This window comes from Gambusia affinis, linkage group LG18 (genome assembly GCF_019740435.1).
Source record: "Gambusia affinis linkage group LG18, SWU_Gaff_1.0, whole genome shotgun sequence".
NCBI lineage: Eukaryota > Metazoa > Chordata > Actinopteri > Cyprinodontiformes > Poeciliidae > Gambusia > Gambusia affinis.
The window spans coordinates 7,371,525-7,392,433 of NC_057885.1; the positions used below are offsets into that span (position 1 = coordinate 7,371,525).

At 40.3% G+C, this 20,909-nt stretch overlaps 3 protein-coding genes across 4 annotated transcripts; 1 reads left to right on the forward strand and 2 right to left on the reverse strand.

Moving 5' to 3' along the window:
• Positions 1 to 599: 599 nt before the first annotated feature.
• nop10 (NOP10 ribonucleoprotein homolog (yeast)) lies at positions 600 to 1,658 on the reverse strand. Its single transcript, XM_044096950.1, has 2 exons — positions 1,388 to 1,658; positions 600 to 895 (listed from the first exon to the last, which is right to left on the reverse strand). The coding sequence occupies exons 1-2, from the start codon at positions 1,439 to 1,441 to the stop codon at positions 755 to 757; spliced, it is 195 nt and encodes a 64-aa protein (XP_043952885.1). The 5' UTR covers positions 1,442 to 1,658; the 3' UTR covers positions 600 to 754.
• A 270-nt stretch (positions 1,659 to 1,928) lies between these two features.
• LOC122819905 lies at positions 1,929 to 8,495 on the forward strand. 2 transcript variants are annotated; one of them, XM_044096953.1, is made up of 8 exons: positions 2,010 to 2,028; positions 2,473 to 2,520; positions 3,100 to 3,867; positions 3,941 to 4,011; positions 4,419 to 4,564; positions 4,710 to 4,799; positions 5,614 to 5,688; positions 7,003 to 8,495. In XM_044096953.1, exons 3-8 carry the CDS (start codon positions 3,113 to 3,115, stop codon positions 8,419 to 8,421), a joined length of 2,556 nt encoding a protein of 851 aa, XP_043952888.1. In that variant the 5' UTR covers positions 2,010 to 2,028; positions 2,473 to 2,520; positions 3,100 to 3,112; the 3' UTR covers positions 8,422 to 8,495. The 2 variants fall into 2 exon arrangements, with proteins under 2 accessions (XP_043952886.1, XP_043952888.1); XM_044096951.1 differs by lacking the exon at positions 2,473 to 2,520 and having other exon boundaries at positions 1,929 to 2,028.
• A 306-nt stretch (positions 8,496 to 8,801) lies between these two features.
• On the reverse strand, positions 8,802 to 20,640 carry lpcat4 (lysophosphatidylcholine acyltransferase 4). Its single transcript, XM_044096954.1, has 13 exons — positions 20,251 to 20,640; positions 19,057 to 19,420; positions 17,008 to 17,120; positions 15,569 to 15,629; positions 15,315 to 15,373; positions 13,731 to 13,765; positions 11,843 to 11,897; positions 11,540 to 11,622; positions 10,958 to 11,083; positions 10,701 to 10,857; positions 9,747 to 9,839; positions 9,194 to 9,329; positions 8,802 to 9,106 (listed from the first exon to the last, which is right to left on the reverse strand). Exons 1-13 carry the CDS (start codon positions 20,338 to 20,340, stop codon positions 8,919 to 8,921), a joined length of 1,560 nt encoding a protein of 519 aa, XP_043952889.1. The 5' UTR covers positions 20,341 to 20,640; the 3' UTR covers positions 8,802 to 8,918.
• Between the last annotated feature and the right edge of the window lie 269 nt (positions 20,641 to 20,909).

The window sequence follows — 20,909 nt, forward strand, 5'->3', positions numbered from 1 at the left end:
TTTTTTTTTATGTAAACAATATTCATGTTTACAAACACTACACCTCATATTAAAGTCAAGGGCTCATGTCAAGTAGTGTTTTATTTAAATAGTTTTTTTTATTCATTTAAAATACAAATATCTCAAAATGATCTTTTTGTGACAGTTGTGTCATATGTTTTAAACACATTATTTATCAATTTGTACCTGCCAATGTGTAGACCTAGCTATGAGTAAAAATTCTTTTTTTGGGGGGGGGGGGGAAGTGGCACCAAAACTGCCTCCATCCCAAGGGCCCTTATTCTTCTAAATCCAGCCCTTCTGAAAGCATGTGCATTTTGTGTTGAATGTTTCTTTCCACACCCCTTACATTTAATCTTCACATTTCAGCCTTAGATCTTTGCTTGAGTTAATGTCTCTAGTAGCTACAAAAACGTTTTGCCAATTTCTTTAGGATTGCTTTTCAGTCTGTAATTTTGACAGGTTTTTCATGGCAAAACAAAGAGAAAGGACTTTAAATTATGAATTACTTTTAAAGCCCTTTACTTATTTATATTTCCACAAGAAATTTCCCTAATTTCTAAGGCTGGATTGCATTCCAAACACAAAACACAACCAAGTAAAAAGCACAAGCAAATTTTATTGAGTACATACAATTCTAACTATAAGTAGAACCAAAAATAATCCAAGTTGTAGCTGATCCAGCTCATGGTCAAGTCTTTCTGAATCCAACCCAGGAGTTTGTCTTCCTCTTGCAGGCCCAGCATCACTTCCGTCACAGAATGGGCCTGGGCTGCTGCGTGAGGAGGATCCCGAAACGTTTCTTCACCACCACCCGGTGCCGGGAGAACTTGTCATCCGGAGAGAAGCGAGCCGGGTGGGCCGCGGTGGTGGGCAGCCCTTCGGGTGTCGCCTTCTGTTGACGGATAACAAGGAAAAGTATTAGAGGATATTGTCTGGTGGGGGTGAAAACATACTTTTTAGAGAGACAATGTATGAGATTTGGAAAATAATACAAAATCTGCTAAAAATCCAAGTTTTCTATAAAAAAATAAAAATACAGTAGGACTCCCACTCATAGCCAATTTAAATATTTTTTGATATGTATGTATATGATAAGAAATAATTGTATTTTTGGTTTGACTTCCTGTTGCGTGCAAAACCCAATAAAGTATACGTAAACAACCTCTACAGAGAGTTGGAACTAAAAGCTAACGTGGCTACTTGAGCCGTTTGCCTAATTTCTTTGTCTCACAAAGTGCACCATATGTCACAAACTATTTACTTTACGACTCTAAAAACGTAGTATATAACATTCAAATGCGGAAGTGAAACTTGATGAGAACAAAATGCTGTCAGGGTGTTAAAACGTTTAAGGTTAGCGACGTAAACACGAAGCTAGGCTTACCTTCAGAGTGTAGACTCGGTCTCCGTTCTCATTTAGATAATATTGCAGAAACATCTCGACGACACCGTGCCTTTGGGTTTGACGCGTTCAAATGAAATCAAATAGACTTTCCAAGTCTGGAAAGTCCAAAGGTTTTCGGTAAAAGCGTTGTTGCTATGTCTGAAATCCACGTGCAGCGAAGGTTTCTTCAAACCTGCGCAGAAAAGGTGGATATCCGGCTGCGACCGCAGAGCATCCTGGGAAATGTTGTACAGCAGTAAAGTGGGTGACCATTGCGCAATCGCGTTCAGTGTTCGGTAACTTTATTTGAAAGCACATGGATAACTGGTATAATTTAATAATCTAATTGTTAAATTAAATTAAATTAGTGACAAAATTAAATTACCCTTGTCACAACTAAATAATTAAACACATAAGACATAAACGAAAGGAGGGAAAAAGGAGAAAAAAAACATGTACATATGGTTCTCTTTTCAAACATAAATATTCCTCCACTTTAATTCATGAGAAACAGTCAATGGAATACTTCTGAGTGAAAACAAGCCTCAACTGTTTATATTTAAATTTAAATGAATGAATAATGAGTCCAATTTTGAATCCAGCTTTAGATGAAGACAAAGAATCCCCCCCCCATAAAAAAGGTAAGCCCATGAAAACTGATTCATCAACTACAGTTGGGTGTTTTGCCTGCTAGCTGTCTGTATAGAAGGGAAGTATTAATTTGAACATATGGAGAAGAGAAATTGCAGAGGATTTTAAATGTGTACAAACTTCATTTAAATTGCCATTTACCTAAAAAAAACAGTAACTTGTTCAGAAGAAAAGAAAAAGGTTCCATTACCCAGCAGCATAAATTTGCATACCTTTAAACTAATTCTTGTCAAAGAAACTTTTGATTCTGATAAATTTCCCTGTCAGCATGCAACATGTGCATTGAGGAATAAGGAGATTGTCCTTACAGTACGTCCAGAACACAACCACCATATCTTTACCTGGATAGTGTACATTTTTGTCAAGATTGAAAACTTTTCAGGTGTAATCTCTTCTAAACTCACAGTCTTTGTTTTCCCGCATTCAAATGTCAGTGTATGTTGCCAGAGAAAAGCCCCAAAGTCCCCACAACACACTGGAAGGTAATGGAACAGCCTCACAGAGTTATTTTATGAAAGGTCCAGTATTATGTGAAACCGACTTTAAAAAAAAAAAAAATTTATATCTATGTTGTCATTGCTCTGATTCTTTCACACGATTGAGAAATCTGTTAATCTCCCGTGGCAACTGTTCAACTGTGCTAAACGCCTAGTTGAGACCGAGCGGCGCATTTGAGATTAAGCTCGTCCTCAAAGCTGCAGTTTTCAAGCCGAGCGCCCCTACCTGCTCTGCTCCTTCAGACTAGCCAGCAGCAATTAGCGAACATCCGGTGCAACTGCGCCAGGTGTTCCACCAGCTGGCAAAAACATAGTTAAAGAATTAATATAGGAGCCATGTTGTGATGATTTCCTGAAGGAGTTATTCCAGAAAGAGCAGGAGCTTCTTAAAGAGGCAGAGGCCCAATTTCAAGGCTTTACATAAAAGCCATATTTAATAAATGCAGTATTTTTATAACAACTTAAGGTAACATAGTTACTTCATTGCGCTATGAAATGGCTCACATAAACACTTTAAATTCTTATTTTTGCACCAAAAGTTGAACTTTCGTGTCCCCGTTTCAGAAACAGCCAAGCAATGGAGCCAGTGCCGACAGTCCCACCGTATTCCAACCTGGAAGAGGAAAGTCAATCCTCCCTGTCCCGAGCATCGGCCCCGGCCTTGACCCCGACCCCAAGCCTGACCCTGGCTCTGCCCCCGGCCCCCACCTCTCCTCAGAACTCCTCTCTGGTCGCTGCAGGCACAGATCTTCTCCACAAGGTGGAAAACATCCCCACTCGGTTTGAGCCGGCTCCCCAAATGGACCATACGATCTTCAAGGAGCAGCTGTTCTGTTCTTACGAGGTCCACAAGTTGAACGTTGATACTGCCGCAATACCATCCTCACCGCCGGCTGCAGAGATGCTCAGGGGGACCATCGATTATGTTCAAAGCAACCGACCAGTGGCGTACAGTCACTTCCCCGGTCTCATGAGCCCCTTCCAGGGCCCCGTGTGGAACCCACCAGTCAGAGATTTTCCTCCTGCCGTTTGTCCCAAACCTTGGAACTGTCACGGTTTCGCATCTCCCGGTACCATGGTTTTTGGCGGTTTGCCGCCGATGCACTTTGAACTCAGGGCTCCTGAAAACTCCTGCATGGTGAACATGGGTTACCTGCCTCCCCCGCCTCCGTTTACCTTCGGTTCGGGCCCCTGCATGGTGATCAACATGCCGGAGTTCTGTCACAGCGCGTGTTTGCCTCCTCCCCAAATGTTCTTCGCACCTGAAGGTTATCCCGGCTGGTGCATGAGCCTCCCATTGGAAGCGTTCTACCAGACCTGCAGACCAGTTCTGTAAGGATGATGCATAATGCTAATCACACAAGGTTTATGGTCGGTTCCTTAGTGTGCTAAATCTGGTCCGCAGGGTTTATAGCAGAAAAGACAACATGGTGCTGAACGGTACTCAGACGTTGGAGGACAGGAGGAAGGAAAAAGGTAAGTGATCAGGAGTTGTTCTGAAAGAGGCCAGGTATAAAGTGGAGTGAGTTTATTTAAACAGCTCAACAAAGTGCTTTAAATCATAAAAACATCAACCACTTATGAAACAGCATTAAACATTACATTTTGTCAAGCGCTATCATCAAAATCATTAATACTCATCGGATATGTTGGTCAATGTTCCAGAGGTTAAACACAGCTGGTTTTTAAAGGAGCTCAGTGTTTCAGCAGTTTTTGTAATTTTCCAGAAGTTTGTTCCAGATTAGAGGAGCGCAAAACCAGAATGCTGCTTCTCCGTGTTTTGGTTCTGGTTCTGGGGATGCAGAGCAGAACCAGAACCAGAAGATCATTCACGAGAATGCGAGAACCACCCCCTGGTTCTCGCTGTTCTCTCTTCCTCACAGAAGAACACAAAGTTTTCCCGCTCGACCAGACCAAGGAACGAGGCAGCAGAGTTTCCTCAACTCCTCTGGGCGCTTTTCAGGATCGGCTGCAAATGGAATGGACCTGGGATGACAGCAAGGACGTCCCCAACGCCATCTGTCTCAAGGTTCCTGGGCTTTAAAGCAAACCACACGGAGAAAAACACTCAACTCAGAAATGCTAATATATATATATGCGTATATATATAAATCCCCAGGTTTAAACAACCGTTTTTGTTGGTGCTTTAAAACTAAGTCGATATTTCCACGCAGAGAGAAGAAATTGAGACTCCAGTGACAGAAATCGGCTCCTTCATGGATCATCAGGATGATCTGGGCTGTGACATGAGCTCGGTCAGAAATGTAAGCTGTTATTATAACACATGAATCAGAATGTTTTGGTATTAAAAACTTTGATGCATTTGTTGAATTTTTTTTCTTTTTTAAATCAAAGTGACCAGTGTACTGATTCAATTAGGGTTTTTTTTTTTTTTGGTTGTTTTCTTATTTAAAGTGTTTTGTGGCAAATTCAGCCCGATTGCAGAGTTTTTGTGCATGGTCGGCCCTTATAGAGGCTGCAGTCATGACAGCCTCTTAAGAAGATAAAACTAAATATGCTCCATGTTCATAGGTTCTGATAACTTGAATTTCTTTAAATCAGGCATCATAATGTGTTAATATTGGAGAACTTTGAGCCTACTTTATGCGGGCAAGCAGGTTCTATTACGGCACTTTCTTTACTTTACTTTTTTTTTTAAAGTTGTTAATCACATTTTAAGAAAAGGAGAGCTACTTTCTCCATGTAGGGAATGTGAAAAAAGTTGGAGAACTTTTTACCGCTTAGTAAAAGAAATCCATCCGTCCATTTACTTACACCCTCGTCCCTAATGGGTCTGTTTAAATTTTGTGTTTTGTAGATTTTGTGTGATTATCTTTGTCTAATATGCTAATTTGTTCAATGATCTGGAATTCATTTTGACACAAAAAACAAAAACAAAAGAAATATTTGGCAAATGGAATGACTGACTAAAAGTTATCAAAATAACTGAAGACTTTTAACAGAAGTTCAAATCATTGCATATTTATGGTCGGTAACGATGCAATCATTTACAACAAAGGCATTTTACTTGTTCTATTGAAAACTGACATGTCTGCCTTTTTTTTTTTTTACCCTCAGGTGGACATGGATGACATGAACTGCCTCTTTACTTCAGACCTGAACACCTTTGACTTCACTCTGGAAGACCTGCAGGTAAAATATGATAGGCAGACATAAAAGCTGTTGATTTATTGCTACAAAAAAGAATAAGCAGTAAGGAAAATTAAAAAATAACTTTTTCCCCTGTTTGTGCTTGGGCACAAGAGTCTTCTGACTTCATATTTGCTACAAAGTGGCTCAAGGACAATAAATTCAGAGTTTAGGAGTGACTTTCACAAAGCTCTGACATTAGTACGATAGGAAACTTGTAGGGAGAGCTGGAAATGTGTTTGTAAACAAATCAACGTGTAAATTCGACTCAGTTTCATCCGTTCTTGTCTGGAAGAACGGGTCAAAGTTCCTGCTGTTTAGTCCGAGTACTAAAAACGTCTGGCCCAAGTCAAAGACTTCAGAATACAGTTCTATTCCTAAGATCCAGGGACATTTTGAAGAAAGTTCAAACTAATTCTCCAGTTATTATGGTGGTTAGCAAATGTAAATAATTTCAGTAATCCTTACTGACCTAAAACCGGAAAAGATTTGTCTGATTTAATGAGAGATGTTGAGATGCAGAAAGCAGCTGCCCAAAGACTGGCTTATGTCCACAAGTAAATGAATCATTTGTTTCTGTTTAAAGACTGAAACTAACAATTCCCAATTAAATAACTTGCCCAGATGCTCAGTACTGGAAAGCATTCAATTTTTTTGAATTTATTTTTGATTTGATCTCATCTTTTTTCAGAGATATGAGTTATTTTAGCGTTAGCGATAGCATTAGCTTTGTCAGGAATTAAGTTATAACTTGGCTTTAACCCAAATAGCTTAACAAACCTCATGTCTTGAATTGCAGTTTTGTACATGACCTTCCACCCTATGTAATATTGTACCATACGTGTTTCTGATCTTGAGCCAAGCCAAGTTGCCATGGCTTTTATATTTCAGAGGACGTTTTGAAAAAGTCTACAGCAAACAGCCTATGTACTCAGAGAACCTGCTATAAAATTTACTCAAGTAATACCTACTGCATTTTGAGATTTAGTGACCCAAAAATAACATTAATCTCAGAAAAATGTTTTAAATAGCTGCCAAAGCAGAGCATTTGGACTATTATCTGATCAAATCAAATAAAATAGCTAGTATCTATTTAACCACCTGAAGATAAATAAAAAATAAAAATGCAGTTGTGTCACAGCAAAAGGAAGTTTCTGTCTTCACACTACTGATCCTAATGTACATGTACTATACAAAGCCAGGGCAAATCATACATACCTTCAAAGGACAGACTGGTAGGACTTTGTTTGATTAAATTGTTACTTTTTGCTGCTGTAATTGACAAGTCTCTTTCTCATCTTCCTGTCTGACCAACAGTTGCTTATGGAGGAGAGCTTAGACGAACCTTTAAATAAGAAAAACGCAGAGAAGACGCCTCCACCGCAAACTGAAATTGAAAGAATAATCCAGTACCTGCTGTCAGACGCCCCAATCACAGAATACGAGAGAAAATCATACCAAAACAAGCCAGATTTGCTGGCTAAAGAGGAACCGAAGAAGAACCTGCGTGGCTTCGCAGCATTCCAGCGGTCACCCGTAGAAGAAAAACTAATGTACCCGAACTCGTCCTTTCATCTGGACAGACATTTTGAAGATCTGACCTGTAAGCATTCGAGGGAAGTAAACGATGACCACAGGAAGAGACATGGAGAAAGAGACTCGAAGAAACGTTTTCTAAAAACGGAGAAGCAAAGTCGAAAAACGGCAAGAAAAAAAGGCGTTCTTAGTGACAGCAAATCGAATTTCTGCACGGACGTCAGATGGAGTCAGAGGGCGAGGGACCACACCGACGAACTGGACGGAGACGGTTTCCCTTTCAGAGCTGGAGAGAGGAAAGCAGCCGATAAAAACCAGGAACACCGAAAGTTCATGGACAAGTGGCAGGAGTCTAGAGTGCCACAAGGAAAACCTCTGGATTTCTTCAGAAGGATGGAAATCAGTAGCGAATGGTTAGCTAGCATAGAAGAGGAACCAAGAGAGGAGGAGAGGGGGGAAACTTCGAAGGTTGCGAGACAAAAACCTCAAAGCAGAAAAACAGACAAATCAAAGTCGGCGCCAAAGACAACCAAACGCTCCTCGTCAAAGAAAGCAGCGGGAGTGAACGAGTACAAAGATTCAGGCAAACCTCTGCTGCCTGGGAGCCTGATGAAAGGAGCGAGAGCAAGAGAGAGAAAGCACAAAACAACTCAACCCGCTAAAGCATCCAGAAAAGCAAAGGCAGAGGTTTACGAAGCCTACTTTCCACCCAATCTGTCCAAAAGCAACACAACGGCTGGCAAATGCAGTCGAAAGGCCAAACATAAGCCAAAACGTCCCTCCAAAAGGATGAAGACGCTCCCTTCTGTGAAAACAGCTGAAGGAAGTCCGGAGTCAGAGGGTTTTCTGTATCCAGCATTAAGTGAAGTGCAGAAGCAGCAATGCGGTGCATTCCTGGGGGGCAAAACAAAAAAGTTAAAAGTTTCACCAAGGAGAGGAAAAGGGTTAAAAATCAAGCCTGAAGCGATCAAAGAAGAAGCATATGAGGAGGAGGAAGACGAAGAAGAGCTCAGGAGTACAGCGAAGAAGCACCAGCAGAGAAGCAATACCCCGAAAAAGAGGAAAGGGGGCGCCGACGAGACTCAGGAAATACTCTGTTCCAGTCCGCTGAAAAAGTGTCGGGACTCTGCAAGAGGGCCCAAAATCAGAATAAAAAGGGAAAGAGGGACTTTAAGAGCAACCTGGCTTCATATAGAGTGACAAATAACCCCCCCAAAAAGCAAGCTTAAAATGCATCACTTTATTCCTGAAATAAACAAACACTTTAAGAACAAGCTTTAAGAATCACTTACAATACATTTACAGTGTTGAGTTGTTTTGGCACACACACCACTGTCCCTCACACAGAAATCACCTTTTGTTTAATATAAATTATTTTTGGCTTTCAGCGGTAAAATGAACCTCCAATGACACAAGTATTTATTGACAAATATATATATATATATATATATATATATATATATATATATATATATATATATATATATATATTAAAAAACAAACAAACGCCAGTAAACATACAGAGCCACTGCGGAGGAAAGCTCCGCCTTCTCTTTGGGCGTTTCCACATTTGTGCAATTGATGCTGGACTTAAAAATATCATAAAACATATAAAAATAGAACTCTTTGGGTTTGCTTGGTTCCGACGTGATCGGGAGGAAAAAACCGTGAGATGAGAACCACCAGTAAGTAAACGCTCATTCAAACTTCTTGTTGTGTTGTAGAAACCCGTTGGCGCCGTGCGTCACGCCGTTGTTGTTCGCAGCCTTCCCATTGGCTGCTGCAGCAGCGGGCGGCGGCTGTGGCCCCGCCTCCTCGCCCTGCAGGTAGTCGTTCACCACTTTCTGATAGGTCGGATGGGTCGTCAGCACTCGCAGCAGGCTTTCTGTCAAACATTTAGACATTTTGGTTTTAGCGTTGTGTTTGGTCGACAAAGAAAAAAAAACAAAAAAAACACATTGTGAATGCGCACCTTCAGTAAGCTTCCCCTGACTGGAGGCCTCGGTATACAGAGCACCAGTGTTGTACTGTGGAATGCCAAGCAGCGCCCCCATGAGGTCTGAGAGCTCCTCTGCACTTAGGCTGCCTTTTGACTCCTGGTCAAACAGCTGGAAGGTAGGAGAACAAAGGAGAGCATTAACAGGGTATCTACAGTCAAATTTTAAAAGACTTTTTTAAATGACACCTTTAGTAATGTTTAACTCCAATCAAGACTTAAACGACAAGAATAGCAACAACTGAGAACTTCCTGAGGTCTGTTTGTGGCGCTTGGTTGTAGTTTTGTGCTTTTCACACTGCATATGGTTCTCTACAGCCGTAACTGCCATAGCTTAAGTTTTTTATTTATTTTTTTCCCCCACAGTATACACCTAGCCTTGTACGGGTTTTAAGGTCTTAATTTTAGGTCTATGAATTTCAGACTTTTTAAGGATTCAGGACATCCTGATTAAAACGTACATTTCTAAAAAATGTGTCACGCTCAAATTTAAGGCCCATAACTTCTGTCAAACAAGCAAGACACTTACTGTAAAGGCAGAGTGAAGCAGATCCTTGAAGTTTGTGAAGTCGCTAAGAGCCGAGACGCTGAAGTAAAGCTGCCTGAGGTCCACCGCTTCATCCTGATGATGAACACAAAGAAAGAGGTTCCACATGTGACCAAATATTTCATCTGAAACTTTTAATTTTCAGATTTCCCGGTTTTTTGTTTGTTTGTTTGTTTGTTTTATTTACTGAAATTAAAAACATCTTCACAGATTACTGAATAAAATACTCTGAAAACAGAGCAAATTCCTTACTTTGACACACTTTTAGGGGCCATGATTGTTTTTATGGTTGTTTAAAGGAAAGGCTGAAGACAAGTTTCAAAACTTTTTGAAGCTTTTGTTTAGGGTTGGAACGATTAATCGGATTAAATATGACGAATCGATTATGGAAATAATCGACAACTAATTTAATAATTAATTAATTCTTACAGACACACTCAAAAGGCAATTTCTTTACAAAAAAATCAACAACAACAACAACAATATTCAGTGATTAAGCCAAAACTGTACAAAAAAAAGAGAAACATTTTGCATTCAAGATAAAAACACTGTCAATATGTTTCCCCCAAAACTCAAGTGGCCGGTTCAAATTCACAAAAGTAATGTTACATTATTGCATTTAAGGCAATAAAATGTTCTCATTTAAAAAAGGAAGTGATTTGTTCCTTTGCGTTTTTAAAGTATTTCTAATAGCGTATAAAAGAAATCTTAAAAATCTGTAGAAAGTGCCAATTTTATTTTTTTAATCAGATGAATCAATTAATCGTCAGAATAATTGATTAATCTGAGTAATTGTTAACTGGAGCCCTACTTATGATGTAGAAGGTGGCCTGTAACATCCAACATCACAATATTTAAAACACAGAGTAAGTGGAACAGAAGAAACATTTTTTATTTTATTTTTTGTTTCATTCAGACCCAAAGAACTGACTTCACCTTTGAGTATAAGCCACAGATGGAGAGAGCCGTTTGTTTCTCCTTGAGGGAGAGGAGAGAGGTGAGCTCGTCTGCACTGGCCTTTGACCCCTGAGCTCCAGACCGACACCTGCCAATCATTTTGGCCAGAGCCGCTTTGATTTCACGAGCTTCCAGTCTGAGAGACAGAAAGATGCGAAAAGGAAGACAATGGTTAGTTTAAATAACACCAAACAGCTTTGGCTTAGAGGTGTAAAAACCAAGAGAAGAGATCTTACCCGTTTTTACGCAGGAGAGACAACGTTACCCTGCCAGGAGGTTCCAGCGGTAGAGACACGCCACCCAGTTTGCTCACAGGGACCCTGCCCTCCATCACATGGTCTGTGGCTGGGACTCCTAAAGCCCTGTGGCGCAGTGAAGGACCGTTAGGAAGCGGATCAGGTGGTGGACGTTTTAGTCAGAAACTAAAGCGTATCTTTACTGCTAATCAAAAACAATTTAAAGCTGAAATACGGCTCAGCTGCTACATCTGGTGGAAGAAATCTGCAAGCGTTTCTCAAAGCCAAGTGATATAATAAAACCAGTTTTTTTCTATATTGGTTATTGGCCAATATTTGGATACCAATATTGGCCCAGATTTTCAGATATTTCGGTGAAATAAAATCTGAACCAAAACACGACAACCAAAAACAATAAATAAAACCTACTTACAACCAAAACCATAAATGCAACGGATTAAGATTTCTCTGTAAGCAGAATTGCCCTTCAAAAGATATTTTTGAAATGATCAAACTCATTTCAATTTATCATGCGATTCACTGATCAGTTGCTTATTGCGACAGGCGTGGCCGTCTCCTTACTTGGCCATGAGTCTCTGAACGTTGTCGGCGTACAGGCTGGGGTCGTTCCTCTCCTCCTCAGACGGGTTATAAACAGGCAGGTACTGCAGGACAACAAAAGATATCATTTAGGTTTTTTTAAAAACCTTTTCTTGAGAGGTTAAAAGGAAAAAAACATAAAAGAAAAGTGGCCGATATGGGTAAATACAGCTTCATATCTGCTGCACCTCTTAGAGCAGCCAACAGAGAACACACCCTGAGTACACATATTTATGACTTTATTGTAAGGAAACAGGGTGGGGAGGGGGATCATATGGTTCTTACCTCAACAGTCATGTTTGTATAAAACTGTGAAGCAGTGTGCCACAGTGCCTGGGTCCTAAAAGAAATAAAGACAAAATGATCAAATGACACAATTGTGAGAATGCATAGTGCGCTAATTATGACAAGAAACAGACACCAACTTCCTTTTCCTGTTATAAACCTGCTTAAATACTTGGGGTTGAACCAGTGAGACTGAATTATCAAAGATAAAAATTTAAAAAAAATCAGTGTTGTTGCAAAGCAAGAAATTATTTTTAAACAAGCTATGGAAGTTTAAGAAAATAATTAAAATAAATACTTCCAGATTGAATGTGTTTAATTCATCAAAACCTAATTCTTAGTCTTGAAAACATGAAGCCTAATGCAACTTCTTGAGATTTACCTGTCACATCTTGGAAAAATGGAAAAATATTCAACAAGATGTCAAAATATTTTTTTTCCCCTTACAGTTTCTTCCATACTTGAATACACTTGAACGTAAAGCAACCAAAACATTTTTTTTTTGACATTTCTGCCTCTCAGTCTGATCAGTTTCTAAAGGAACATTTTAATAGAACGACCTTCAAGTATTAGCAGAACTTTTTTTTGTTATTGTTGGTTTCAACTGAGGTTCTGTTAACAATACTTAGGTTAATTAATTAGGTGTAAATTCAAATGAGTTGGTCCAAAAGGCTGAAGCAAATAGCTAGCCTGGGAGCAGCGAGCTGCAGTTACACAGTCAAATACAGTCTCAATAATGTCCTCGCAATTTATGCAAATCCTACTTTATGGCCTTTATACAGCGGATGTATAAAAGGCCATACATAGAAGCTGAATTGGAGGCTGTGAGTCGCAAATTATCCGTGTCAAATGCAAACTAATAGTGTAATATTTAAAACGTTTACAGCAAGCTAAGCAAAGCCGCACTCAGACACTGCTCTGGCATTGTTTGCTTTATTCTTCCTGTCACTTTGACCGGCGGCGGCTCTGCGTTCAGGAAGGAGGCAAAGCAACAGAAAGCAGTCGAGATGGATTCATTTGAAGCTGCAGGTCACATTTGAACCGACACCCATTTTCACAGTGAGACAAAGAAGCTGGCTTTTATAGTTTGGGCAATTCCAACACCAGGTAAAGAGGGGACAAAACCAAACAAGAAATAATTTCATACACAAACATAGCACAAAACAATAAGTGGTACCAATAAATATTTACATGCATGCAAATTATTAGAACTAAACTCATCAAAGGTCAATTCAAATATTAAATTTAACTTGATATAACATTACCCCTCCTAATTGAAAATGGTATGCCCCAGGAGCATAATGAGACCCTTTGAGACTATATATGGCAGACCACTTTGGACTTGATCCCCCACAAAATTAGCCGTTAGCGTTCAGGTCCAGCTAATATGGATTCATACTAAAATACGATGTTACGCTAAACTACACTATTAGCCATGGACCTCCTTTTGACCAAAATTAAATCACCTGGAACTGCTTTCAATCTTTATCCCCGTTGACAAATGTCGTACAAATACATCTATTAATGTTCATATTGATGAACCTTGCTGCCATCAAGTGGTCAGAGTGTGAATAACATCAGATTGTGGCTTTACGCTGTATTTTACATTCTTTGATGGATGGGAACAGAATAATCTGCTATACAATTGATCAAAACAGTATCACCAATTACAGTCTTAACTAAACTGATACAAAGCATAACCTCCTATTAGCTAATTAAATGATCTGACATTATGAATGTTTGTGGCTAATTAGAACAACCTAATGCACTTTTATACCGACACACATGCATTTCTATCTCCTTTTAATCAAATCCATACAAGCTTAATTCACTGCAATGCAACACAAGCCTGAGAAGACACAAAGGTAAGCTAGCTTAAGGAACTCACCATGACGCCCCTTTATATGTCCATCGAACGGTGTCCTGGGGAAGAGCCATAAAAACACAGATCAAACAATGCAAGCTGGATAAAAACGGTTTTATCTCAGACCGGGGTTGTTTTGCGCCTCCCATTTCTCCATGTTAAACACAGTGATATTTGCAGTATGTAAACACTGAACTAAACAGTGTTTGCAGTCATCTTTAGAAACATGAGTCCAAACAGTAAAAAATGCCAGCTGGAAGACACGAGCTGGCAAACAGCACAAAGCTTTTATTGCGAATGCAAGTTCACACATGTGTGCATAAGATGCAATACCAAAAACAACAAGAACAGTACAAATAAAGCAGAGGCACACACTGTTGCTACATGCAGCCAACTTCGCTTGCTGCTGTTCCCTTCCTACGGCTCTCTAAAATCAAGGTTAGAGCCGCCAAAAGCCAGCGACTGATCCGACTCACGGTTCAGCACTGGGTCATTTGCATGACCAGTGCGGGCCTTTCGTGACATCTTGGTATCCGGTACATCAACAACACTCAGCGTTTTCTGGAACGTAAATGTTTGCATTCCTGTGGTTGAATCACTTCCTGTGGAGTTTTCACACCTGGGCTAGGGATCAAAACTTGAAAAACCCAACACTTTGAAAAACCTGTCCTCCCTGTCTCCCCTCACCTGTGTTGGTGCTGTGCCAAGAACTCCTAAAGGAAACAACACAAAAACCTCTGAAGAAGGTAAACGTGCAGCAAACTAATGGAGTATGAGGGCCGGTTTATTCCAGTTTGATTGTCATAGTTCAGACTTTACAAGGACTGTGACACAGACTGACACAGACTGGCCAGGCCAAACAATGCAATGGTGCCAACAATAAACGGCGCCACAACACTGTCAACAGAAACTATGACCACACCGCACAGCCACTTCCTCATACACAAAGCCAGGGCACAGTAACCTTCCCCTTCATACTTGGTGACAGTCCCACCCACATTGACACACCCACCACACAAGTATAAAAGCTCCTGTCAGATCAATAATGACTTATTCTATTCATATGGCTCTTACAGAAGTAAGAAGTGGAATTCCCTTGTTCGTAAAATGCTAACAAAAACGGAGTGGCTTCAGATTTTAGCAGCTGTAAGATTTCTGTTTTTGTTTTTTGTTTTTTGGTGAAGTACCACAAGACATTTCTCTCAAAGAGACTTGTGTGTTTGTTTCAGTTACATTTACCCAGAATGCCGTGCACTATAGTATGTTTCCTCCTCTTGGAGTTGTCCAGTGTTCACATATGCATTCGGACCGCACCAGAGTTCAAGTCAACCAAGCCGAGAGACCTAGGTGTTTAGGCAGACTGGAGTTTGCTTGTTTTGGTCTGCGTCTGAATTTGATCACGCATTCTCACCTCCTCAAGTGAACTGGACTTCCTCGGCAAATAAACCAGAGTTTGATTAAAGCGGACTAAACAGGTCTGGTGTGAACGGATAGGCTGGAAAGTGTTAGGAGACCTGCAACTGCATGCATTAAACAATGAAAATCAAGGATTCGAATATTTACATCCAACGGGGGACGTAAACTCTTCTCCCCATTTATTGCACTCACCACTTTGTTTGGGTAGCGCAGAAGAACTGGTTGGACAGGGACTCCAGCGAGAAAGGCACCTGGCATCAGGAGACAAAGAAAAAAGGTCTTGGAAAAGTACTATGTCATCAAGAAGCAAAACAAGAATATGAAACCACTCCGATCCTTGAGCAGTTCCTGCATGATTCGTGCAAACAGACTGGTTTTACAGAACCAGACAGGGCGGTCTTGCTCAGGATGACATTGAGGTTTCTGTTCTCACCGCAGACACCTACCAGGCTTGAACTTGATGAGCGCTCGGCCATTAGTCGTGGTTCCCTCTGGAAACATGAGCATCTAGAAAAGTTGCTTCATTTATGAATTCAATCAAGTGATAGCATCTCAATAGCATTTCAAGAACTAGCTAACATAATTCACCACCTATTTTGAGTCACAAAAAAAAGTAAACGGCAGTTAAAAACTGATGCCAAACATCAAAAATAATTCTTTTACACCAGCAGATTGCACAAAATAAATCTAGCTAGGATTTTTCAGACCATCGTTTTTTGTTTTTTTTAAAGTTTACATGTTAGAATCTGTGATAATTTTGCATCATATAGTTCCTACTGTTTTTAACGTCCTTTTAATGACATCCCAGAGACAATCCTGGAGAAACTGAGTAATGCTTTGCCTTCTCAATCTGTTGCCATCAACGGTTGCTAAGCTAGCTGAAGTGAGGCTAGCAGACTTCTGTTTTGTGCTTTCATAAATATTTCCATTTATGAAAAAATACAAAGTGGATACTAAAGCCGGCCTTCATTCTTGATGAGGTCATAATAAAACTAGAGTCAACAGAAAGACAAAAACAACACATTCACACATTTATTTTAAAACTACAAATTTATCAGGTTTTAATTCTGTTCTCAAGTTTGCACATAAAATTGGCATTTAAATGACTAAAGTGTTACTGGATAATTCTAACTGGAAATGTTTTTCCAACAGAGGACGAAATAACTAGGACTGAAACGATTAATCAGATTAATCGTGATGAATCGATTACTGATATCGTCAACTAATTTAATCATTAATTGGAGCATACATACATAAAAGGCCATTTGATGAAAAAAACACAGCAGCAGTAGCCAAAACTGTACAAAATATATACATTTTTGTAATTCAACTTAAAAAAAAAAAAAAGTATTATTGTTTGTTCTATGCAGAACTGAAGTGGCAGTTTAACTTCACTCGGTTAACATTTTGTAAAAAACAAAAACAAAAATTAAATAAATAATAAAAATAAATCCTTCCCATTAATCACCTTTTTCTCTCAAGCTATTAATCAGTTAATCCTAATGATCAACAAATCCGCCCTACACCGTACTGATAAGTCAAACAGAAAATACTGAGCTCTTCACATTACTGAGAATATTTTCTAACGTCCTTTGCTGTATACTATCAAGCGTTCACTAGAGGAATGCTGCAAAAAATTCTATTTCCTCATTTTAAAAAAACAAATTGAATTCTTTGTTTATTTGCATATTTTAGTGCATTTTCAACTTTATATAAAAAGGCTTGAATGAAAAATGTGAAGATTGGGCCAATTTTGCTCATCGATTAATCATCACAATAATCGAGAACTAACACAAGACCAGTTCTGCTCGCGCCTGAGCTGCACCGATAATGTGACACTGAAGTAGACACGGCCTCTCCTCCAGACGACCACCTGACCTCTTACCTGTGGCCAGTAGCCTTTAGAGGTCAGCCTCTCGTTGAGCTTAGCGACGGCCTCCTTCCTCGACTTCGGATCTTTCCTTCTCACGAGCACAGACTGGTTGAACTCCAGCAGAGCTGAAACACATATCCAAGAGTATTGTTACCATTTTACACTGTATCAAATCAGAACAAAGAAAGAAAGAAAAAAATAACTTTAGGATTTTATTGTGTGGTTACTCCCGAAGGAAACGAGGCAGGAAGTGCAAGAGCACGCCACAGCAGATTAGACGTCGATAGAAGAAGCCACTTGTTTACCTTTAAACTTCCTTGCATATTTCTGGCTTCCTTTCCACTGTGCGTCTCCAAATAGTTCTCTGGTTTGCGAGAGTTTAGTGGAAGGATTTTCACTTATGTGCGTTACAAATGCGGACCGGGCCACCTGGAGTTTACAGGGACATGAATCAACCCCCTCGGTCCTGCCGCTCAGAGGCTGTCAAAGTCAGGTCTGACCTGTGTGAGTCGGCCATTTCATCCAGATTCTCACATCAAACTGAACAGTGCTCTCATTTTGTCCCTCAGAGTCATCGTGAAACTGCAGTTCCTGTCCTGCTGCATCATTTACTCGTGCGGTTGTTATCTTCAACATGCTAAATGAAACGGCCCAGGTAAACAGATTGAACTACTGATTTAAACGCGTACACCTTCGTGTATGCGCTCGTTTTTCCACTCTCTGAAACGATGGGTGACGTCGAAGCGCCACTGAGCAGCAGTTTGAAAACTGAGGGCTTTTTATTGTGAAAATGTGGGTTCCCCAACAGTTCAGATGGAAATCAAAGGTCTGAAACATGATTACTTAGAAAAAAAACTAAAAAAACCCCCAAACAAATCACACTCATTTAGTAGTTTAGGTTTTGAACAGCACTGGGTCAAATTTATACATAATTACCCCGATTATGTGCAAGTAGGTTCAATTGTGTTGCAATTTCAGCATGTCTTACTTCCATTCTGCACCATAAAATAAAACACTTTAAAAGCTGTTTTGTGGTTTGCAGGCCATTCAAGTTTCTTTTTTTTATGAATTAGAGATATGAACAAGTATAAAACAGTTAAAATCTCGCCTCATTTTTCTGAAAAACTTTGAATTTCACCTCGTTTCTTTTGGTTCAAATCGTCTTTTGAAACGATTAGACCTTTATGAATTGCGACCCCTAATCACACCAAGATAGCCTGCTTGAGAATATTGTTTGCTAGACGACTGTGTCAAACGATGAACTGATGAATGCGCCAACGCTGACACAGTTCAACCAGCTGTATCTCGGCAACGGCTCTTTGTCGAGGCGGAGCAAAGAGCCACTTTCATCGACGGGACGGGCACATGAACAGCCGCGACTTCAATTCTTAAATTATAAATTCTTAAGTCGACAGAAATACTTTAACATTAAAAAAAAAAAGACAGCCAGACATTAAAACTACAATTTTCAGGAATGAATTTATCTCAACAACAACCATTAGGTAGCTAAAAGGAGTAAATGCACTATTTGTAAAGCTTGCAATTGGCATTTTAAGCCAATTGCAAGCATTTATGACTCCATTTATAAACACAGTGAGCTCTCAACAGCTGGGTCTTTCTGTCAAAGACTGAGTGACTCCACTAGCTCTGCTACAGGTTAGCATCCAAACATCAGAAATGCTGGTCAGGATTTTAAAGATCGCTTGAAAACCTTCTTTTTTTCTTTTGCAAAGGTGATTTCAGCAGGTAAGATTGAGACAAAGTAATTAAACCCCTTAACTATAACCCCCCCCCAAAATACTTTGGTATTATCCAATGAGTCATTGTGGACACCTGTGTCCTCATGACAGTTAATGCGTGAAGAAAAGACTTTCTGTCACGCAAATATATTTGACAATAGATTAAATAATTATTTGCTAGAAGACAAAATGACTCTGGCTGTAAATAATGGACCAGTTCTTCACTGGGCTTCCAAAGAAAAAAAACAAAAAACCCAAAACCCTGCTTCAACGCTGCCAACCTCATGATCGTATCGGAGTCCTAAAAGTGCAGCCATTTTACCTCCTATGACGGGCAGCTTCGTGTTCTCGTACCGCGACACAACAGTCGCCAGCTGGGTCGGACACAGAACCAGCATGTCCAGGAAGCTGCTGTGGGGCGCCACCACCAGGACCGGCGCCTCCTTCAGGTCGGCCCTGCGACCTTTGACTTTCACCCACGGGAAGCCCAAGGAGAGGAACACGGCTCTGCTCAGGAGCAAGACGATGGGGTGGAACAGCCAGCGGCGCCAGCCCGTGACCGGCCGGGCGCGCTCTTCTTCGGAAAGGCCGGCCAGTCTTAGCCGGGCGATGGGCCACATGATGAGGAAGAAGAAGGCCGCCAGCGTGACGCGTACAGGGACGAGGACGCTGCCCAGGATGAGCCCCTATCGGCAAGAGAAAAGGAAGATTCAAGTAGTCATAAAGTAAACAAGTATTGTTCTGAAACTAGATAAGATAACAGGAATTCAGTTAGTTATTATGACTGATTTTGAAAACCTCTACACACACCCTACCCAATATAGCTATATATAAAAAAATGTAGATAATCCAGTAGAGTACAATAAGTCATGCTTCATTAACCATTCTTTCCACTGTGCTGCCCTGCCCCAGCCATGTTTCTCACTGCAACTCTGTGGCATGTTTATGAGTCACACCTAGAGCTTTATGACTTTGTGTAAGAACTAGAAGAGGCACTTTGTTTCTATGTGAGATGCTGATGTAGGATTCAGAAGTCAGGCCAGAAGCTACAGAACACCAAGATCTTTAAAAGTGTTACTTAAAATAATTCATAATGCTTTTTTGCAATGTTTCAGTAACAGAAACCCCATAAATAGCATGTTATGTTTGAGGCAATGACATGAAACGTAGTCCTCCAAAAATGCTGCATATTGTCTCATAAATGTGGTGCTTTGTCTAAAAATGCAACGAAAGATTTTTTTAGAAATTTGTCAAAACCTGTATTTTCCCCCCAATTGCTTTGTGTATGAAATGTAAAGTTATTCATGAATCTATTTCATATTTTACTAGCAAAATATATTTCTCCCAAGTCTTGTTTTAATGCAAATTAACTATTTTTATTGCTACCTGCCTTTCAACATCGCCTATCAATTTCAGGCGGCAGCTGAACGTCTCTTCCCTCTTGTGACTGAATAGAAATAAAAAGCTACCACTAATTGTAAACTTTCTCATTTAAACGTAACATCAGTAAACTCACCCTTATCCTCTGCGCTCTGGTCAGCTTCACCTCGAAGATAAAAGGATGTGGGTACTCATGGGTTGCCGCGCAACAGTCGCCTTTCTCCATGACTACGACCCGCAGCCGACAAGCTCAACCAAAAAGGTCTTTAAAAAGTTGAAGACAAGGTCTTCGACCTAAAAGTCCTTTTGGAAACAAGCACGAGTTTCCGTCTCGCGCCTTCCTTTGAGTTTTAAAAGTTGAAGCTAAAATTGGCAGACGCGCGCGTGGAGAAAAAGTGTGACAGAACGCGAGACCGAAGATTTACATTGAGATTATAAACAAACGCCAACGCTTTCTGTCCTATACTCAGCGTGAGACAGCACGCTAAAGCCCGACCTGTCATTCTTTCTCTGTCCTTCCCATCTACGTCTTGCTTTGTGAACTTACCTGTCCCGCCCTCCCTCCTCCCCCCGCATACACACACACACACACACACGCAGACACACACACACACACACACACACACACACACACACACACACACACACACACAGTACGGTACACACCCGGTTCTGTTCGGGCGAGTCAGACCAGTCCCCGAAACTGAACGATACTTCGAAAAATTGATGTTAAAATAAATTTCATTCACCTCCAGATTGCTGTTTACATGTGTTGCATCATGTCATCCACAAGGG